General features: G+C 42.4%; 1 protein-coding gene across 1 annotated transcript in view; it reads left to right on the top strand.

Moving 5' to 3' along the window:
• The window catches only part of ATP10B (ATPase phospholipid transporting 10B (putative)), a gene marked incomplete at both ends in the record, with an annotated part of 91,217 nt that overhangs the window by 20,632 nt on the left and 47,062 nt on the right, over window positions 1-23,523 (top strand). The window contains 3 exons of the mRNA XM_080942274.1: window positions 13,384-13,469; window positions 17,686-17,792; window positions 20,017-20,148. Coding sequence (XP_080798400.1) covers window positions 13,384-13,469; window positions 17,686-17,792; window positions 20,017-20,148 — 325 coding nt within the window. The remainder of the gene's footprint in view (window positions 1-13,383; window positions 13,470-17,685; window positions 17,793-20,016; window positions 20,149-23,523) is intronic.

The raw sequence follows: 23,523 nt of genomic DNA, 5'->3' as shown, positions 1-23,523 counted from the left end.
GTAAATGTTCCACTCCTCCAAGGGACTCATGAGCTGGAGTTCCATGGTCTATATCTTTTCTCAAGATGAAACGGTGTATTCTGACTCAGCTTACCTCCTCCACAGTACCTAACAGGCATGTCTCAGTTGCTTCCTATGTGATTGACAGTCATCATAAGTCTGGTCCCTCCTGTCTACTTGTGGGTAGAAATGCTCACAGATACCTGATAGCTTTGCATGGGGATGAATGAAAATAAGAGCAAAATGAGAGCTTGAAGCCTGCTGCAGACAGAATAAGTAGTATCTGTGGCCATCAGAACAAGAACACACCTGCACCACACCATCACAACTGCACTCACTGATCTCTTAGTCTCCAAGCCCAACAGATCTGGCTTGGCCTCTGAGTGTTACTTTCGTTGGCTTGTCCCTTCCCTGTAAACTGAATCCCTTTAGTGTTTATAAAGAGGAAGACTCAATCTGGTGTAGGGTCACAAAGTCCTTCAAGGCAGGCAGGAACAATCTAGATCTGGACTTGGGGCCCTGTGACCTACTTCCTTGATGAGAAACCTTTTAAATTGATACTTACAGTAAAGTTTACACAACGCACACACCCACTATGTGTGCACAGGTGAATCTACTACCTTAGTCTGGGGACAGGCGAGGATCTCTTAGACTTGGTATTTGTTTCTATTTCTTTTCATTTAAGTCCTAAAAATAATAAAGCTTTGTTTGCATAGACATCTCTGTCTTAATGTCTGACTTCATTCTCATCTAAATTTGAATCTCATCTCTCTCATTTCAAAACTATCAAAGTTCAGCCATTGACTTTTCTTCTTTCCTTTTGCCTCAGCTCTGGACTAATTCTTGTATATCAATCAGATACTTTGGGATATAACTAAAGGGAAGTTACTGTAAGACCCAAATTGTCTTATTTGAGGCTCCCATGAATGAGATGAGAGATCAGGGATAGATGCAAAAGCAAGAGGTTTATTTGTCTAGTACACTGGGGTGGCCTACATCCAGAGGAGAGGCGACCCCAAAAGGCTGTTACAAACAGTTTTTAGACTTTTTAGGGTACAGGTTACATCAGCAAGGTTATAATTTAGATTCATTGGATAAGCATATTGACCTTTAAACCTATTGGTTAGTGAGCATGTGCGTCAGGACCCTAAATGGGACTCTCTAGAGGGTCAGATGGCTTTTAATCAGCACATTTTATGATTCTCCTGAGAATTGTTCACTCAAGGAAGTCCCTTAGGCCAAGGCAGGGTGGGCTGCTGAGCCATTGTTTCAACATGGATGGGGGATAGACAATGTCTCACTTTCTTCACTAGGTGAAAATAATCTTCATACTCCAACACCACAACCATTCCATTTCATAAACATTTCAAATTCTCACTCTGAATTCTCATGAATTCAGGTTACTTGGCATTTATTTTAAAAATGTAAATTCATATGTGCGAAGATTTACTGAGTTGGCTTCCAGAGTTCTTTGACCTTATCCTGATTCTCCTTTGCTCAAGAGTGTCTCTGACTCACTAATGACAATAATAAACTGGAGCCCATGCTAAGAGCTTCCTATGATTAACTCATCCACAACAGCCCAACCGATGGACAGGATCATCGTCCTCATTTTACAAATGCAGAAACTAGGGCAGAGAGAAGTCATGTCTCCCACCCACCCACAGGCTGTAGAGTTGGAAACAGAATTTAAAGCCCTGTTTGTTCTTAAAGTCTAAGGTAGCTCACCTTCCTAGCCCTTTGGCTGTTACCTTGTAGTTACAGAGAGGAGCATCTGAGAAGGAACTTAATTATCATTTACAGATTCTTTCCAGAATTAAGTAGCAGGCTGCTGGAAGAACAAAAGCAGCAGAATTAAAGGATTAAATTTCAGCTCACTTTCTGGACAGGGGGTGTCTTGGCTGCTCCCCGCTTCCTGTTTCTCCCTATTGTCTTCAATGCCCATGGTTTCTGGGTGTGCACAGAATTCACTATTAACTAATGCTGCACCACAGGGTTTCCCCAATGTATTGAACAAAGATACAGATGAGGGTTGCTAGAAAAGAAAACACTGCAAAGAAAAATAAGACCAAAAGATAATAGTAAACACGTTTTAAATTCTGTATCCTGTAGGACTTCTCTGATCCTTTAATAAGCCCTAAGGAGGTGAAGAAACATGTAGCTTCCTAAATATTTTAGCACAGAATTCTTTTATTCCAAAAAACAGATCCCAGAACTGCCATAGATAGGGAGGGAGCACCTCTCAGAGACTTGCTGCAGCTACAAAGTGAACACTCAGAATGCACCACCACTGTCCCTGGGAGCTTTCACAAACATCCATACCCTCTGGCAATGCCACAGTGAAACAATGCCCTAAGTAGGCATACCTTGAAAATGTTCCCCAACATTTTCTTGATATAAACTCACTGATAACTTCTTGAAAACTGAAACAAAAAAGGCACCATTCTGGAGGAAAACAATAACACACACACACACACACAAAAAAAAAAAAAAACAAGAACAACTATCACCATAGTAAGAACAAATAGTAAATTGCCATCCATCCATGTTCCTCTTACTGTGTGGTCACCCTTCTGAACATATTCTCCTTTGGGTTCATGCAGCCATCCTGTGAGGAGGCCATTGCTACCGTCTTCTGAGAGATGAAAATTCTGGGGAACAGTAAAGTCAGATTTCACTATTGTCTCAGAAGACTTTAAACATCTCCTAATGTGATCTCTGTAGAAACTTGAAGAGTTTGGAATAATGAGTTTCAATGGCTTTTTGTTAACCTGTTTGCTCTCTAAATTTCTATTATCCATGAGACCCTCACTCTCCCCCCAAAGGACTTTCACTAACCTCAGATGTTGCTACAAGTCACCACCTCAAATATTATTTTCATTAGCTAGAAATAGGGAGGAATTGGACAAGCATTTCCCAAGGCAGAATATGCCCAGCAATATGGCCTAGCTCTTGAAAAACATGCTCAAGTCAAACGAATAAGCTAGAATCCCACAGATACCAACCTCATGGAGGATTCAATGAACAATATATTAAAGTCCCTGAGAACATTTTTTCAGAACAAGTACTTATTTACATTACTATGAAATTTTAGGAAAGGCAACATTTACCTGGATTTGACACAGATACCGTCATGACAGGTGAAAATGACCATCCGTTTCCCTGATTAAGTAATTTCTTCTTCTCTTTCCATAAGTGGAATTCAATTAAAACTATAAACATAGTAGCCAGTGATAAGTTTGTGCTTTCTAGGACACTGTGGGGACCAGAATTGTTGTTCAAATCCTTTTCTTAGAACTATAATTAGACCAAAGTCATTACTTTTTCAGCTGGAATCTTTCTTGGGAGGAGTTATTTTTGAATTCACAAAATCATTGAACTATTTTTTATATAATGAGTCCCATATCATATTGCTAATGAAGAGTTGGAAGCAAACAGTCCAACCGTACTACTGTGTTAAGTTCTGCCGAGAGATTTGCCCAGAGAATTAATTTGTTTACTTTTCTGTGACATTCTGAATCTTGAAGCCTCTAGAAATAAATACCTGCACCTCTTATTTTAGTAAATACAGAAGTTGCTAAAGCCAAAAAATCAGAAATGAGCTCTCCAAGTCAATACTCTAGATCAAGCATGTTCTTGGTTGTCTGGCATCTACATGATTGAAACTTAAGTCTACCAAAGCATGTATCCAGCCATTTTCCCATTTGTGCTAGGCTAAGCTCAAACATTGCCTGGACATTTCAGCATCATCTAAGAGATGCTCAGCAATTTTTAATAGGAATCCTTGGTGATTCACATGCATATTGAACTTGAAAGGCACTGTCCTAAGGCATCGCTGATTAATAATTACATTTTCAATTCTTTGTTGAATATCTCTTAACTATGACAGCTTCCACCCCACCAAAAGTTACTGCTTGAAAGGATTTGCTCAGTTAGAAACAGTCATTTATTCTCTGCATTAGAACTACTGATTTTAGCATTTTTAGAAACATGAACACTTGCCTATAAAGGAGTTGTAGTACAATCAGGGCAAAAGAACCACCATCTCAAAACCTCAGCACGGTTACCAGCCCTCTCAGTCTTGCCTGCCATAAGAACAAGGGAAAATTTCCTTCCCTAGTAGAAGTAGAAACTGGTAATGAGTCCTGCCCCAGGTTGTTTAAAATTTCTATCAGGAATGTTTTGTGCTTTCTAGTTTATCACTCTTAAACAGTGGTTACATTTTGTGACTCATAATACATAATCTATATAATAATATATGATTCTATATAGCATCAGTTTGTGACTTAAATTAAGCTTGTAATGTCTAAATGGATATTTTGTCTTGTTATTTCCTCACCAAACCCCATGTGGCAAGTACTTCTATGGTGCCCATTAGAAGCCAAATAATAACAGCTCCATTACCATGCTAGTCATGGACTAAACTCATATTTAACTCAGGAAGGGTTTCACTTCTGGCTTTTACTGTAGAAAATTTTAAGTATACATAAGATCTAGAGTACAAGTTGACACATGTTCATGTACCCATTGATCAATTCAAACAAACAACACATACATAATTAAATCTGACCATCTCTTTCCCCTCCCTCTTTGTTGAAAAGGTATTTTTAATAATCAACATTTTGGCATTTCCCAAGCAAATATCTAGCATGTATCTCTGAGTGAAAAGTTTTTCAAGTGCAACACTATCGTGCCTGTAAAACAATAATTCTTTGATATGAACTTTCAAGTCAGTGGTCTTGACTGGTTTCCCAAGTATTTATTTGAACCAGGCCAAATCTACATCTTAGATTTCTTCCATCTTAGCATTTCTCTTATCTCTCTTCTTCCTTTGCACAGTTGGTAACAATTTCCTTAATAAATCAATTTGTTTATTGTACAAAATTCCCCATAACCATGATTTTTGTGATTTTATTGCGTCCCTGTGGAAAAACACTAAATGACATATGACCATGGCTGTCTACCAAAATTGGGGAGAGTCTAGATATCCTCTGCCTTTCTCCTGTAGCCCACACATGCTAGTCTCTCTTCCCCACAACCCTGCTTTCTGTCTTAGCTCCTCTGCCTTCCCAGTACTGTGCACAGAGTACTCTTCTCTGGGCTTCTATAGCTGCTGCTACTCATTCTTCTTCACCACTGTCTTCCAGATAATCAATTCACTCTCTCTTCCAATGCTGTAGGATGTCAAACAGGTACCAGATGCCTGGCTTGGATTTTCATCGCCATTATTTATTGGCAGAGGTGACACATTTAGACTGTATCTTCTATCAACAGTTCACTGTAACTTTTCAAGATGAAAATTTATACTTTGCTTTTTACGACCTCTTTTGCCCAAAATACTGGGTTTTCCCATTGTTTTCTTATGGTTTTTGTTATCTCTAACAAGACAGTTTTATACAGAGAAGGTTTGTCTTTGCAGTGAATACTCCGTTAAGACATCTCTGTCCCTCTGATGACAACTGTCCAGAGTTTATGCCTCATGTCACATCTTTGTTTACTGAGTGCAGACGAAAGGTATTCTCTGTGAAGTGATACAATAACAAATTCCTGGGGTCAAAAAGAAAACAAACAGGGCAGGAGATAGACTAAGACTATGTGTTCTAATAGAAAATTAATGACTGAATGGCACAGTCCTTGGCAAACAGCTCTGCTGATAATTCCTTTTGGCAACAATCAGGGGACAAAAATCATTCTTCTTCTATTATATTCGATTAGAATGTGAAACCCAGACTTTATTAGCAAAATGTCACGGCAGGAACTGAAGATTTATTATCCTTGAATAAGAAACCAGAATATCCATCTACTTGGTGAAAGGAAACTCAATCTGCGAGGACTCACTGGGGTCCCATTCAGATGGCCTTCCTGCCTACACCATGTTCTTGTCTGCCAGTGAGTGTGGCAGGAAGACTGTGCAGGTTCCTTAGACTATAGATTAAGCCCTTCTCCAGAGACAGAGGGAAAGGATTACCCATCACCCCCAATGGTTATCTTCAAAAGGACAGTCACCAACCAGGAACTAGAAAGGTTGTCAAGCACCAGTAACTGTCAGTAGTTTCAGATAGGATTCTCAGAAAATAGGACTTATTTCATTTGCATTCCAGAAAAAAAAAAAAAAGAAGTCATTTAGCACAGCACACAAGGTATGACGAACATTGGCTTTCACAATTCAGCTACCCTAGTAAATCACTTTTTTTTTTTTGTAAAAGAGTGAATAAAGGGGAATTAAAAATTCCCAAATTCTCAAGCATTCCTCCACACTGCTCTGTTCTTCGGGTCTCATAACCCCTTTTTGGCATGGCCCATTGATGAGACCAGGACAGGTGTCCCCCTGCCCATGCTTTGTTGGGCTAATCCAAGACCAGGAATCTTCATGGCGGCCCCTCACCTGAGCACCATAGAGAAATGGACTTCACAGTAAGCAAGTGTAGTGATACCCACTCTTCTTTCTACCAGACATCCTTGGCTCACAGTGGAATCTGGATGGATTCCTGTTACAGGAAAGCCTGGCTGCTTCCTTTCCTTTTATAAGCACACAATTTCTTGACAGAGGAGTTTCAAAATGATCTGAAACATGAATCCTGTACCAGAAGAACACACGACTGAGTGTCACTGTTACTCCATAGGTGTGGCTCTCAACTTTCCTATTGTCACAGCCCTTTAACACAGTTCCTCAGGTTTTGGTGACCTCCAACCATAAAAGTATTTTTGTTGCCACTTCATAACTGTAATTTTGCTACTGTTATGAATCATAATATAAATACATGACATGGAGTAAGTCTTATATGAATGATCCCCTGACTATTCAACCCCCAAAGGTATCGCAGCCCACAGGTTGAGAACTGATACTTCATAGCTTCAAGACTTTGTGTGACTCCAAAACATGTAGTAGTAATGCTTCAGTGTTCATTAGCAAAGAAGACACATATTTCGCAAAACTACTGTGGAATTGGTGACCTTCTATGGGAATGAGTTATTTTCCAACCTTGATTAAAAACAAGACTCTAAACAAAAGGCTGTGAGCATAGGAAGGGGTGCCTATAGGGTGGTCAGAACGCCACACTGGTGAGTGACGTAAAATGAGGGGCAGAGAGAAAATAAACAGGATTATTAAACATGTGTATAAAGTGGTCACAGAACAAATTTAAACACTTAAAATACAAATTATTTGGAGCAAGGAAAATTAAAAATAAAATTCTCACAAAATTTGAAAAGTAATACTACATCTAGGTCATGAATCCTGATTTTGCTTTACAGATAACATTGGGGTTCATTTAGGGAGACCTAAGATACCACCCTCTACAAAGGAGCAAGCACAAAAACAGTTTGAGATTTGACAATTTAACGTGATGTTATAAGTACATGTGAGTGGTTGGATATTAAGAATCATCTAAGTTACAGTGTATAATAAAGAGATGGGGCCTTAGGAGATAAAACCCTTGTCTTACATCTGAAAATGAAAGTTTTGAAAGAATAACAAATACAGAAACTTTGGGAATAAATCAACACTCAGTTTTCTTTCCAATAAAAATGGGACTAATTTGTTCTGAATACCTTGTAAATTTAGTAAGATCAAAGACAATCATGTAAATACCATTATTCTATGAATCAGAATTTAAAATGCCCAAAAGAAAGAGTTCCATTTGACCATGGAATTCAGTGGCCTTCATAATGATTTGTATTTTCTTCACAAGTAACAGAATTCTGTGAGACTGGTTCTAGATAATCGAAACAAAAGAGACTTGTTATACAAATGTGGTAGGAAAACGAAGGGAAGAAACAATATATAATAAGGCTCTGAGGTCGAAAAGAAAGCTTGAAGGTTTGAGCTTCAGAACCACACTAGGAAACCCAGACGACAGTGAAGAGTTGGAAGTGGTAGTAAGTTAACAGTCTTGTGCGATTTTCCTTCCTGGAGTCATTGCAGTCAGCTCACAGTCCCGCACTGGGACTGTAACAGGCAGGACCCCTTGGCTTTCATCAAGATGAGAGCAGGGCGATGTAGGCACCTCAGGAGCTCGTTATGCAAAGAATATGGAAAAGAAAATGAGTAAACACAGAACAGTGGTCCACTGAAATTTTAAAGAATAAAGTATGGACTTGTTATCCAGTTTTACTGGATGACTTGATAAGCCATTGTGAAAATAATTTAATGGTAAGTAAACGTAGCGAGGCAAAACTGGAAGAACATGCAATGGGATTCCTCTTCTAACCCTTCCTAGCTTTTAGAATATTCTCTGGCCAGATTGCTTTAGTTTACACTTCCTGGTGGCCTTGACAGTGGCTAGCTTGCTATCTCTGAGACAAAGGTCAGCCAAGAGTAAGACAGCACAACCTGGGTAGTTATAACACCTTGACTTTTGACTCACTTTGTTTTGCTTCGGAAGGTACCACAAGGACACACCTGTTTGAGACTGGGAACTGAGCACTACTTCATCAATATCGGAATTGCTGTGTCAATACCTACTTCCTCCTCTCTGAGTCTCTTCTCCTTTTCCCAAGATTCATGTTCTGATAGTCAATAAATACTCAAAATCATGAATGAGAAAGGAATGAATGAGACCTCAGCTCTGAAGATAGTTTTTATGAGTGAACTATCCTAATTCACATTCTGTTGCTATAGTCAAGACATGACCAAAAGCAGTTTGGGTTGGAAAGAGTTTATTTCACCTTACAGCTTAATCATCATAAAGGGGAGATAGGGCAAGAACTCAAGGCAGGAACTGAAGCAGAGACCATGGAGAAGTGCTATTTACTATCTTACTCCTCCCACCTTACTAACTTTACTTTCTTATATGCCTTAGGACCCACCTGCCCAGGGATGCCACTACCCACTGTGGGCCCCTCTGCCCAGGTTGGGTAATCCTCAGCTGAGGAGCCCTCTGCCCAGATGACTCTAGCTTATATAAACTTGACAAAAGGACTAATCAGCACATAAGTCAAAGAATTCCCATTAAAAATGTGGCCTTGTTCCTACAAAGAGAAGTCAAGGTTATACCTGGGACTGTCCTGATTGTGTGGGGTCTATTATGACATCCTCACTCATCACCTTCCATGGACATCCCTTGGTGTCACGCCTATTGAAACAAGGCACTCTGAGATTTGCCCTGAAAGGAAGATAACAGTTTAAGGTGAAAAAATCCACCAGGAGTAAGTGGGCTTCACAAAAGTGGTAGTTGTTCTTTTTTTAATAATAAATTAAAATCCCCCAAAGACTATTTTCTTACCATTTTTAATGTAACACAGGGATATAAATGGGACTTGCCTGACAGGGTTCGTCACTAAGGAAGTAGCAGGTATAGAAAAGTTGATTATTGGCATATTAAAAGCACTGGATAACTGCTGCAGAAATCATAGGAGAATGAAAGGAACATGTAGTGATGGCAACATTATCAATGACGTCAGCTGGTTTGGGATTCCAGTCACTGTTACATGCCAACCATGAGAAGTTCTCAGTCTATTCTCACCTATACATTTGCTCATGCCTCCTAAATTTACCCTGGGAACTTATTAGATGTGCCTGACACAGGAAAAGTATGCAAGTAGCCTGGTCTTCCCTAAAGCCCTGCAGAGAGATGTACCTTTCTCTGAAGGGATTATCTCTCCCTGTGCTTTGGTTGTAGTCAATGGGACTCTCACCAAAGAGCAGCAGCTTATGGGGCGGGAGGGAGCAATTCAAAGCAAGTATCTTGCTTATATTAGCTTTCTCCAAGAAATAGAATAATTTAGAGGATGGTAAGATGAGCCCCGCCCAGCAAAGAGGAGAATCAAAATTGCTGGGCCTGGTTGGTGTTAGATGGCCTGGTAATTGCATACATCCTTTGGCATCCCCAAAAGCTTCCCTGCAGGAACCACATCTCATCCTAACAGGCAAGTAGGGCCACATAATCACGTTTAGAGAACATGGTGTTGGGGGTTTGAGAGAGAGCTCAGTAGTTAAAAGAGCATATACTGCTTTTGCAGAGGACCAAGTTTGGTTCCCATAACCACAGCAGAAGGATCACAACTGAATGTAACTCCAGCTCAAGAGGAGGCAGTACCCTTCTTTGCACCCTAAGGGTATCTGCACTCACATGTACATACCACATACACATACTTTAAAAACAATAATAAACATTTGCAAAAACAGTGATCTTGTGTCTTCTGCATCCATTTTAGAGAGTGCAGGAAGGAGGCGGGTAGCAAGAAAGGGCAAAACCAGCCCTCCATTAGATGAAGACAGAGGACCCATGGGCAGTGCCTAGAAAGAAGGAACCAGAGAAAAGACACAGTATAAGGTTTGCTTTGAGCAGGCACAGGCAAGAGGGTCAGCCTTCAACATAGCCACAGCTGGAGTCCCACAGGGTGTGATGCAATGGGCAATGGGGACTCAGAGCTACTGAGGAATTATTAGCTTTCTGAAAGCCAGCAATGATCTGAGTGGCATGGGTCAGGATCAAAGCACATGGCTTAATCAAGAGCGCAAAAGCAGCTGACAAATTACAGCATGATTTGTCATCATCTCAGGTCTCACTGTTTGTCCCTGAAAGAATCAATACCTGGAGGGACAAGAGCCATATTTTTAGAAACTCCTGGATGGGCAATTTATTTCAAGTGAGTGGAGAGTTTATTTATGTTGGCACCCCATGGGTGTAATGGCCAGTATATTTACACAAAGACAGAAAATGCTACCATTTTTTCTAATCAAATTGCCCCCTTTGAACAGCTGTAGCTTACAACCTTGAGTGATAAATGTACTAGTTCATATGCTTAGAACTCTACCCAGGAACTGTGCCCACTACGGTCTTCAGCACAGCTGCCTTCTGTTTGGGTTGGATGAAATGCATTGCAGAATTCTTCTGTATAGAGTCTGTCTTCTGAGGCACCAATGAGACAGGTGGGGTTGGCGATATTAGCTGCGTTCTACAAATGAAGAAACCAAGGCTTAAGTGTTGAATGCATTGGTGAGCACTAGAGTTGGAGAACGACATCTCATCATCTCTAGCTGATTTTACTCCTGGTATACTCTATCCAAAACAACCTCAAGGAGAGAAACTTTCTATAGTCAAAACAAATGGCACAAATATTCAATCAGAAAAGAATGAAGAGAAATGGGGTATATCTTTGCAATAGGCTTTTTTCCCCAGTGTTCATAAAAATATTTAAATTAGCATTCAAAATGTTCAAGGCAGGCTGGGAAAGAGGGCTCAATAAGTAACACGCTGGCTACCGGGAAATGAGGAGCTGGCTTGGAATGCCAGCACCTGTGTAAAAACTTGTGCATAGCAGTGTCTGCCTATACTCTCGGACCTAGGGAGAGTGGGCTAGGTAGAGCTAGAGCATTTGGGTCAGCCCGACTAGTCTAATCAGGGTTTCAGTAAGACACGCTGTCTCAAAATAAATAAGGTATAGAGCAGTAAGGAAGGCATGAGATATTGACTCCTAATCTACACACATGCAGACATACATATACATACATGTACACAGGTTGATTGAAAGAATATTCCAGGTACAGGACCAAGAAATGCAAAAATGTATATGAATCTGCATATATGCATATGTATGTGGCTATTTCTACGCCCTGGAAATGTATAGCATGTTGGCTGTCTGTAGTTCATGTGCCTGTCAGCCCTTCTTTTACTGTTGTCAGTATTGTTTTAACACAGTGTCTTGCTTCAGTCCTTCCTTTCCTGCTGTTTTCAGCTTGGCACTGACCTTGGAACTCTTCTGTCTTGGTGTTTCTTAGAGCAGGAATAACCACCATTACCATGAAAAGACCTTCCGTCTCCCCTACCCTTATATTTCTGTGTCACTCAGTATGGTAGCCACTAGACACACGAAAATATTCAAGCTTAGTTTTAATTCAATTACATTTGAAAATAAAGTCTGTTCAAACCAGCATATTTCGCATGCTCAGTGGCCACACTGGTGGCTTCCATACTGAATACTTACATTGTCCAGCATTGGGAGCTCTAGACTACTCACAAACCCAGAGATGCCAAGGAAACATCAATACCACCACAATGAGTTTTGGTACTTTTTAGTCTTTGACAGTGTCATACACTTATACCATGAATATTGATCATATCTACTCGTGACTACCTCTCTCCAAGTCCTCCCTAGTGTCTTCAACCCAATCTCCCTCCCAGCTTCATATCTTTATTTACTGTTATTAATAAGTCCTGAATCTGATTAGTGCTGCCCACATGTGCACGGCCTGCTCCATGGGAGGGAATTTTAGGCCTGGTATTACAAGCTTTCCCAAAAGCCTACAACTGTGGAGATCTCATAGGTCTTAGATGGAAATCTTACGGTTATTTTTGCTGAGAGTTCATTCTATCAAACTACATTTTATGACATGTCCTTGCACATCTTGGGTCCCAAAACCCAGACTCTTGATAATAAGGAAAGGGAAAAATGACAGACGTGTATATGGTAAAGCTGGGATCAAGTTTTCTGGGCTCTCAAATGGGGAAGGGGCAGCACCCTGGACGCTCAGTGTGTTTATTATGCACAACTAAACAAGGCGGTGGGTAAAATTAATTGCCTATAGTTAGACAAGGAGGCAGGGTTGTTACAGACATATAAGCAAGGAGGTAGCATTATTGTATAGCGCTGAACAAGGAGGCAGGTTTAGCTAATCTTGGTGTGAGGGGTCTCAATAGGGCACCAGTCTTTAAGCCATAAACAAGGGAAGGGGAGCTGTGTGAAAATTTTCTCTGTACACTGCCAACGTTCACACTCACACCAGAGCAAGACTTCGCTACTCCCCTGTGTCTAAGGCATTGATCTTTTACATGGCTGTGCCCATATTAACAATACGCATTCATTCAGGAATCATTTGCCCCTTACAACTCTAAATATTTGTTGACAGTCATACATTTGCTGTTCTCAACCACAGTCAGGGAAGGTTCAGTGGGTGATGGTCAATGAGGAAACTCATGAGGCCAAAGCAACAGAAACAGTAACAGCACAGCTGAAGAGCCATGGCTGGGTCGTCTATTCCAGCCTCCCATGGGAGAGATTTTGGTACTGTGAGCCTCGTCAAAAGCCTAGGACTATGTCGATCATAGGCCATGAATAGGAATCTATAGTTATTTGTGCTGAGCTCATGCTGTCAACACTCAGGGAACATCATGGAGGAGGGAGGAAGCAAGACTGCATGAGCCTGGGGCAGGAGGAGAGCTGTATAATGTTGACTTCTGCATCCACGCCTTTAGTCTACACCCAACTCCGTGTTCAGATCGACTTTCCCCTCTTAATGAGGAGGTAACTTGAACCTGACATGCTTCAAGTGTCACGGCGTGGCAAAGCACATGGGATGCCCATCGGAGCTTTCCCAGGGAGCCTATGAAGACTAGATCCCTTTGATACAACTGCCTCATGGGGTCGTCTTCTCTTTCCCAGGGGGAGCAGTTCCAACCAGAGCACTTCCACAGTACCATCGTGTGTGAGAAACCGAACAACCATCTCAGCAAGTTTAAAGGTTATATGTAAGTATCCAGGGCCCCTGGGCAGCAAGTAAACATCCCCTCTGCTGTGTGAGAGTGTATTTTCTTGAAATGACTAGACAAATAAGGGTCCAGATCCTGAGGTTGCAGATGTTTGACTTTTACAGTTTTGGGCTTGTGTTGTGGTTCTCCCATCAATGAATGGCATGAGCTGGATCACTTTATTTACCTATGTGTTCCTTGGTTGCCATCTTTGCAGAATAAAATGTATAATAGATGTATAGCAGGACTTCTCTTCCCTAACAAACAAATTGTGTATCATATGCAGAACTCAGATTAGAAAACCTGGACCCAAAAAAATGTCTAGTTAATCATATATGCTTGTGTTTGAATTGCTGCTATTCTTCAGCATTGTTTAAGCCTCATAATTTTACTGTAATATTGGCCCACGTCAAACAGCTGATCTATTAGCTACAAGTAAATTCAGTAAGAGTCAGGAGCATGGATATTCGCAATTGTCTAACCTTGTCCAGTGCAATGAGAGTTCTCAGAATACCATCTTATGTGGTCCTTATGCTGTAGGGACCATGCTCTCCATGTTTGAGATAGGGAATCTTACGCTCTAGATGTCTGAATTCACCCAACATCACACAGCAAACATCTCCAAGTTGATGTGTTTTCTGTTGCCCTGCTTCCCACTGTTCATCTACGTTGTGTCTGCACCTCACTACTAGGGTTCTCCTCTACTGAGACGCTTCTTCCCCAGATGCATACTCAGTCCATGTGTGAAATCATGAGGAGGAATGTGAGAGAGGGAAGAGAAGAACGCAGACAATGCATACAGTGCCCTTGAAGCTATTTACATTTCAAATGCACAGTAAGGGTGGATGGAGATAGTGAAGGAAGTGTGGGAGCTGGGAAAGAGTTCTCTGTGTGCCTCTGTCATGGGAAAGTTGCTCGTAGTATCTGGCAAACACAATGCCCATCATGCCTGAGTTGCTGGATTTGGTTGCTCCATGTCACCTGTGCCTTGAACCAATCTCCAAATTCTCCTAGAGATCAGCTTCAAGCCTTGCTGTGCCCCATGACTTTTTCTCCATCAAAGTCATGTTACTACATCCCGTCTCATTGTCAATGCAGTCTCAGGCCTGCCTACCCCCCATGGACATCAGATAGCACTGCCCAGCACCACTTATCTCAGGACCGTTAGTTCTGGCTGCTGCTCCAGAGAACTTTCTCCCCCCCCCCCCCCCCCGCCTTAAAGAGAAACCTTGAAGTCTAAGTAGCCCATGGTCAACCCAAAAATTATAAAGGATTCTGCCATCTTGACCTGCATCCCCACCTATGTCAGACAAGGAGATAACTTTTAAGCCCAGCACCCATAAACCAAATGTCTAATAATTCTGTATACCAGAAGGCTTTATGGATCTCATTAAGTTGGGAATCCCCAGTTACTATACAGGCTAGCTGGAAGATGAACAGCTTCTTGTGGTCTACTTGAAGATAATAAGCTTGAGATTTTAAATGCAGCCATTTGGGCTTGGTGGGGGTAGTTTAATCAATGGAGTCTTCATCTAGCATATACAAGGTCCTAAATCCAATCCCCACAACCGTATAAATTGGAGTTAGCAGCATGCACATAAAATTCCAGCACTTAGAAGTTAGAGGTAGAAGGAGCAAAAGTAAAATGTCATCCTCATCTATACAACAAGTTTGAGGCCAGTCTCGGTGATATGACACCTTGTCTCAAAAAAATAATTGATTAAACAAATTAATCTCCATAGGACCACAGTTCTCAGTCTGAGACAATATCCTTCCCCTTATCGGGAGTCTTTGGCGATGTCTGGAGGCAGTGTTGGTTGTCATACTGGACAGCAATGCCACTGGTCTTTTGTAGACAGAGGCCAGGGTGCCACCCAACACTTCACAATATACGAAACAATCTCACAAGAAAGAAATGGCCTGCTCAAGTGTTAATTCAAAGACATAAATGCTGCATGTTGACCGTGAACACCTCTGTTAACAATGAGTGCTCAGTGGAAAAACAGACATGAGCTAAACCTTTTTTCCCATCTATTCAAAAATGGATACTGTGTGAGAGAGAAGCTGGCTGTCCCTGCACTATGACATCAGGCTGTCATAAACTATAAGCCCCAAGCAGTCTATTACCTGCAGTCCAGAATCCTGAGATGTCACTGTATTTGCTGTTCAGCCCTTGGAAAAACTCTCAACCTCTGGTCGCTTTAGCTTTTATAAAATGACCCTGATACCTTTCCAAAACCATGCAAAATTATATAAATGAATCCAGTTCATAATCAGAATAATGAATTGTGGGCATTTAAAAAGTTATTGAAGTTGAACACAGTGGCACATGCCTGTAATTTTAGTCGATGTGAGGTTAAGGAAAGACGATCATAGCTCAAAGCCAATTTGAGCTACATAATGAAACTGTATCAAAAAAAAAGACAAGCTTTATCAATTATACATCTGACAGAGGATCAGTCCACCCTCATCACTGAAGTTTCTTCTTGCAGTAGATAGCAATTAACACAGAGACCTATAACCAGACTCTGCAGAGTGAGACTCTGGAGCACTCAGCCTTAAATGAGATGTCTTTATCAAACCTCAAGGCTCAGGGATCTATGTGGAAGAAAGGGCAGAAAGATTTTAAGAGGCAGGGATAAGGATAACTCCAAAGAAAAAGCATCTTGCAGATCCAGTGAGTCTGATGCACATGGGGATTGATGAAGATGGGGACAGAATGCACAAATCTACAGCAAGTTTGAAAGTCCCTGCATGGAGAGGCAGAAGTGGACACAGAAGTCCCACCCACAAACAGGAAGTTGTTTGTGTGACACTGAGAATATCAACTCCACTTCAGGACAGGCCCTATGCTCGGGAGTAATTAGCCAAGACAAAATGGAGGCCATGGTTTTCAGTGTTCTTTTTGTACTGGTATTTTGTCTTTGTTATTTGTTTTGGTTTTGTTTCTTGGACAGAGATGGAGAAAGAACATGAAATTACAGAGAGAGGCTTTGGAACCAGTTTGGGAAGGAAAAAAAATTTAATCAAAATATACTGTATGAAAAAGATTTAAGCCATCAAAAGGAAGACAAACATTTGATCAATCAATGGGCATATGCAGCATGAAAGAGCAAGCAAGCTACTTTAGAATCAAAGGCATAGCCCATCACTTACGAGAGCTATAGACTTGCCTCCATTTTCCTTCCTCTAATGTGGATGTGACGGCATGTGCTGGCTTATAAACTGCCTTCAGCTTAATTAACCCAGAGAAGCCACAGCTGAACACGGGAAGATGTAGTGTAGACGAACCACAGGGGGAAGGGATTCTGTGATAGGATTGCTATTCCCCTGCCCCCCTTCAGCATCTCTAGGTGTTACCTTTAAACCTGCTGAAATCCCAGGGAAAAGGAATCAGGCTAGAATGTCATGCTGAAGGTCATAAATGGATGGAGCCATTATGCCTCAGAACTTTCTAACATCGAGTGGGAAGCCGCGAGATACTTCGTGAGGCTGGAAGAAGACAAGTGCTTTGCTTCCTTCCTCTTTAAGAATCTGCCTCCTGTAGTTAGACAAAGGAAGACAAAGGACCGGTGTGTCCTCCTAGGAGGCCTCTGTCCTCCATGAGGAGCTGAGTAATGGGAGGAATATATATAGCAGGAGAGACCCAATGGGGGAGGGAGCTCAGATGTGAGAGGGCTGTAACCCACCCCCTCTTACTTAATTTTACTTCCTACATCTGTGTCATGATATAAAAGGCAGGACGATCTGGCATCTTCTATGGACCAGGATGCTCATCTAGAGTGGTTCCAGTCCCCTGCAGCTGGACTTGGTGGGTGGGGTGGTGAACGCAGTCCAAGGGAGACATAGCACCAAACCTCTACAATAATGAAACCCAGTCCTTGTATTTTATCCCAGTAACCAATTTGAAAGTAGGAATTAAAATCTGTTTTTTTTTTTTTTTTTTTTTTTTTTTCCCCCTCAGCACAGTTCTGCCTTTAATGTGAGTAAATTAGGCATCCCTTGAAAGGAAAAGTTCTCTCTGATGGTCCAACATTGTCCAGCCTCACAGGAACAATGATGAGACTCACCTGAACACAGAGTTGGTATTCCCAAGAGCAGCCATAGTTTCTGACAGATGGATATGGATTGCAGCTTCTAGTTCCATTATACTGACCAGAAGCCACATAAGGAGACTAGCAGAAAGCATGCTCTGACATTCTCTCCTTGTTCCCAGGGAGCATCCGGACCAGACCAGGACTGGCTTTGGCAGTGAGAGCCTTCTGCTCCGAGGCTGCACCATCCGAAACACCGAGGTGGCAGCTGGCATTGTCATCTACGCAGGTCATTTTCTCTATGCCGTTCCTTTATCCCAGCCTGTCTCCCATCCCCAGCCTCTTTTCTAAGTCCATCTTCAGACAATGGAAACTTGCAGGAGTTCCCAGGGGCAGAACCATGAAACTTTCCATTTCTCGGCTAAGCTTGCTGAGGCTCAGGAGCTCAGTCCACAGGAGACATAATGAGGTGCAAGTCAGTACCATGTGTCCCACCAGATAGGGAGAAGGACTCAGTTCATCACCCCAGTGGTGGCATGAGGACATAGCACAGGCAGGTCTCCAAAATAACCCCACAAATGAATAGCTTCTCCCTTCATGTCTCAGCTTTCCTATGTGTATAAGAGGAGGAACATTTATATCTTCTTTATAGACTCCTGAGAATCAAATGTCCATCCCATGCAAGGTACCTAGTGCTGGACCTAGTGCAGGGGAGGCTTGCTGAACTCCAGTTATTGGTGGGGTTTTTTTTTTAGTTATGATTTTAATGTTTTCTTTATTCACCATTTGGTTCTGGATGTGGAGACATTTTCATCACTGTGCAGTTCCTATACTACAGTAACTGAGGCAGGATAACGTTAAAGAGAAGAAATTTACTTTGGCTCACATTGTGAGGAGGTATAAGGACCTGACACAGGTGTTGGTCAGCTCATCTCTGGTTAGGACCTATGTCATATCATGATGGGGCAATCACCTTGTCACAAGGAGCTAGAGAGAGAATTTTCCAAAACACTTATTAAACCTTCATCCTTACTTGGCGCCAATAGACTCTTAGTGTAGGTTAATTACACACACACTCCCATTTTGCAGATGAGAAAAGAAGTTCATCTAAGGTCCCACATCTCTTGAGATGAACTCCCTGTGAGCCAGGGTCAGATGTACACAGAGCAAGTCCCAACTCTAGCACCCCCTCTCCTAACTGCCTTGCCTTTGACCCCACTTCCTGACAAAAGAATGCAGTGGTCTCAGGTTGGCATTGGGAAATGAATGCAGCAGCCTCTGCCCGTCCCTGTCAGAGCCCACCACAGCTGGGACACCTCTAATCTAATTTAATAATCAGTTCATTCACTCCCAGTGTTGTTGATACCTTGAATCCTCAAGGCAGCTAACTCAGTAGCATTGGAACCATCACTGCTGGAGCCAGCATACCGGTTTTCTTTAATTTTACACAGGAAAAAAAAAAAAAATGAGTGGTATCATTTCACTCTGAGTGGTGCTGGGTATATACATGGTAATTAAAATCCAGCAGCTCCTAAGAAAAGTCACAGTCTGAGGGCCACGTGTTGGCTTCTCAGCACCTCACCTGAAGTTCCCTGGGCATAAGGGGTCAGTAGAAGATAGAAACCTGACTTCCCGTGAGATTCCAGTGTTCAGTTATCCTTCCCACTGGACAAGTTTCTTCTAAGCTGTTCCTCGGTTTCCCCAGCTAGAAAAGAAGTAACTAGGAAAACTATACTCTTCCAAATTTGGCATTTTTTTCCCCCTTTGGGCAAGATGCTATGTGGAAATGTAGCTGGTGAGCACTCAGGTGACAGGTTTGGCTCTGCCACTCTTCTGCATGAAGTATCAGCATCTTAGATGCAGAGACACAAACAGGGAAACCACTGGCCCAGGCTCAGCCCTCCTGCAGGAGCCTTGCACACACACTTCTTTCCATCTGAATCTCTCTCCTCTAACTTTTTTTTTTCATTCTTAAGTGTCACTCTCTCTGAGAAGCTCTAGCTGCCATCTTGTGTCTGCCTTGGCCCTTTGTTTACTGTCACTGTTGATCTCAAGGGACTTGTTAATGGCAACACTGATCTTATTTGTGTCTCTACCAGACCGTGAGTCATCACTGTACCCTACCAGGAGCTTAAAAGAGCCAGGAAATCATGTTCTATAAAAATTAGGATGGGATTTCTTTCTCTAGACAGCATTGTCATACTACCAGCTCAAATGCATAGTGCCTAAAAACTAAGGGGTTCTTTCTGGAGTGATGCAATGTGAATCCCATGGCGTAGGAGGTCTGGTTGGTGCTGCCTACCATAGTGCCTGGCATGTAGATGGTGCTCAGCAACTGTGTGAGTCCTGCTGACTGACTAGAGAGTCCTGCTGACTGACTATGTGAGGCCTTTGCTACCTGTTCTAAGCAGTCTCGCTAAAGCAGAATAGGTTCAACATAGGGAATGAAACCTCTTTTATTAAAAGCACCTGTAGGAGCCAAGAAACTGATCTTCCCAATTTTTCTTTCAAAGGCCATGAGACAAAAGCCATGCTGAACAATAGCGGGCCCCGCTACAAACGCAGCAAAATTGAGCGGCGCATCAACACAGACATCTTCTTCTGCATCGGCCTCCTCTTCCTCATGTGCCTTATTGGAGCTGTAGGTATGGGATGCTCTGTGAAGAAACACACAAGCCCGTTACTTTGGGCAAGCCTGCAATTCTGAGCTTTAATTTCCTGAAAGAAAAAAAAAATCAAGTCCCTACTCCCTACTTTAGTGGGGTACTATGAAAAATCCCCATGTATTTTTAAATATCGGCAACCCTGTCCATCACTGATGGGTTGGAAATACCGCCCGGAACCCAAGTGTTCTCTGAGCATGGAAGGATAGTAAGATGAGTGACTCACAGAACCGACCCTTGGAGAGCCCATAAACTGCCTAGGAGACATCAAACAAAAACAGACTCAAGAGCTCAGCCTACCCTACTTCAGGGAACGGCCCATGGGTACTGCATTTGTTCCTGATGTTTCAATGACATTAACTCATACTGAGAGGTCCAAAAACAGCAAAAATTCTCTTTGCAGAATTCTGCCCTAAACATCAGAAGTCCAATTTTACTGGGTTAAGATCATGATTTCTACAGATCCCATTCCTTTGGAGGAGACAGGAGGAATCCAGTCCTGTCTTTGTGGGTTTCTAGAGGCTTTCTGCATGGCTCTGTTCCTTACAATGGTAGCATCTTCCAATCTCTGCTCACATCACCCCAGACCTGTCTATAGCATTTCCCTCCATAAGCACTTTTGTAATTACATCCTTGAACCCACCAGGAGAATCTAGGCTACTCCTCATTTCAAATTTTATGAGTAGATCACATCCACAGATTCCTTTTCTCATCATAAATCCACAACCCACTGGTTAGACTGTATCTTAGTAGGAATGGTGTGTTATTTTGCCTCCCATGGCACTGTAGAAACACCATTGAGAAAAGTATTTCCTGTAGGGGTACCTGCTCTAACTGATTCCTATGTGAGGAAGATATTTGCTGCAGGGATAGGCCATAGACAAAGTTCAGGAGCACAGTGAGGGAGGGGACTCTGGGGAGAGAAAGACTACTTAGCCACATGGGTGGCGCAGGAAGGAGAAGGACTGTAGACAGACAGCAGTTGCCTATCTGGTGCATCAGAATAAGACCGAGCTTCAGAAGGCATATCGGGGAGTGAGCTAGAACCATTTAAGCTAGTCCTCGGAGTGGAGACAAGAAAGGGTCCTTTGTGGAGCTCCTAACAATCACCTTAAATCTATGGCTGTTTCACAGAATGCTAAAGGAGCCCCCGCAATCAACCAATCAGGGAAGATCAAGAGGAAAAACTTATGAGCTCGGATGCATCCGATGACCCTGACCTTAAGAAAGCAGCAATGATGTTTGCTGCCAGCCTTATTCTGAAATCATAACCACCACCATAGTTTAAAGCCGGAGCTTGTCTTAAGGTGTTTATTTAATGCACCTCCCTTGTGAGTCTAACAGCTGTGCCTAAGTAGGTGGCACACAGCCGGAAAGGCAGCAGCAGAAGACAGAGGAAACCATCAGGGACATAGCTTCTACCCATACCCGTATGGCCACTGTGCCTCCAGACTGAGTAGATTTTCAGACACACTAGAACTAAAAGGTCGTTTGAAATCATTATGTCTTCAGGAGGAGAAATTTAAAAGTTAATTATTACATGGCTGTACAGAGATGAGGCACAGGTTACCCAAAATCAGCTTTGCGGGCTCTCCAAAATAATAGAGAATATGAATGGAGAAAGAGGGAAAATTCTTCATTGCAAATAGCAACTTTTATTACACAGGCCTCTTCACTGCCTCATTAGAGCACAGCCCATGGACAGGAGAAAGTTCTCCCATGCACCTATCATTCCATATAAGGTATGCTTTCCTGCTTTACTCATAATGCCCTTACACACACACACACACACACACACACACACACACACACACACACACACACACACACATACTTGTCCAGGCTCTAAGACCCCTGAGGCCTGCCATCTCACTTTCTAGCTACTCTGACTTCCTCTGCTCTCTCATCTTATTATTTAAGATTTTACATATTTAAGGGGGTGGCCCCTCCTCCGTACATGCCTGTGTTCTACACTGTCACCATGAAATTACAGCGTATCTGTAATTCCCCTATCTTCCCAAGTAACTATAAAAATTGGGCCCCGCTTTGGGGGGTACTTTGAGTGGAATGACATATTCTCCGTGTGAGCTCTACTCTGAAGATCAGGCCCTGAAGCCAAGAGCATTTTGTTTAGTTGGGATTTATTCCACACCACGGTCCATCTTTAAGGGTAGGTCAGGGCTGAAACCCGGAAGCAGGAGCTGAAGCAGAAGCCAGGTGGAGTGCTATATACTGCCTTCCTCCTCAGGCCTGCTCAGCCTCATTTCTTATACCATCCAGGACTATCTGCCCAGGGATGGTGTCACCTCAGTGAGCTGGAACCTGTCAATCAAGAAAATATACCTCCGACTTATTCATAGGCCAATCTAGTCTGGGAATTTTCTTAGTTGAGGTTCCCTCTTCCTTGTATTAAAGCTGACAGAAAACTAGCCAGCACAGATTACTACAGAATGGGTTGTTCCAGATGCACTGTAACCCTATAGGATAGCTATTACTAATTAACATTCAAGGGCGTGCAAGTTCAGATAAATCTGTAGCAGGTGCGTAGCTCATCTTACACAATCCTGTGATAATGGCTGTTGTCACCCCTTTAGCAAATAAGGAAACAGAGTTCAAAGTCTGTATGGTGTGAGTTCTGTGGACTGTCACAGCATTCCATGTGCTGGCACACGTGGACAATCAAGGTCATGGTCTTTTGCTTAGTGGGAATTATTAAGATCAAAAACCAGGAATGAAGCAACTAATAATTATTGGATATAGGAGGGAAGATTGGGAAGAGTTTTGGGTGGTGGGGTAGATAGGAGAAGGAGAACGGGAGGACAGATGTGTCAAAACTGCCCAACCACACACTTCTTACATCATGACTGAAAGAAAACTACAGGTTTCATCAAAATATAGGTAATCTTCATACTAATCTTCACCAGTAAAAACAATTTATGGCCCTCGTTCCATCAAGGGGATGAAGAGTAAAGAATGGGGTGTAGGAAGGATCACTGTCAACTAAAGGAAAAGAGGGAGAGGCGACAGCCCTGTGTCATGGGGAACAAGATTGGCCTCTTCCGGAGGCTATCCCAAAAGCTATTGCCAGGTCATGGGATATGCTCCTCGAGCTGGACTGCCTTGTCTGGCCTCAGTGGAGGAGGATGTGCCTAGGCTCACACACAGACCTGATGTACCAGAGTAGAGGGATACCCAGGGGCCCCCAACCCGCTCAGAGAAGTGAGGGGGATGGATGGAAGGACTGTGGGGGAAAAATGGTCTCTTGAAATACCCACCCATGTCCAGGAACAAGCCTATGGGTACTTGAAAACTTAAGGACCAAGCTGAGATTGTGTCTCATTCCTAGTTTGTCTTCTT

Source organism: Micromys minutus (assembly GCF_963924665.1).
Source record: "Micromys minutus genome assembly, chromosome: 31".
Classification (NCBI taxonomy): domain Eukaryota; kingdom Metazoa; phylum Chordata; class Mammalia; order Rodentia; family Muridae; genus Micromys; species Micromys minutus.
This window is presented reverse-complemented; position numbering and strand designations above follow the sequence as displayed.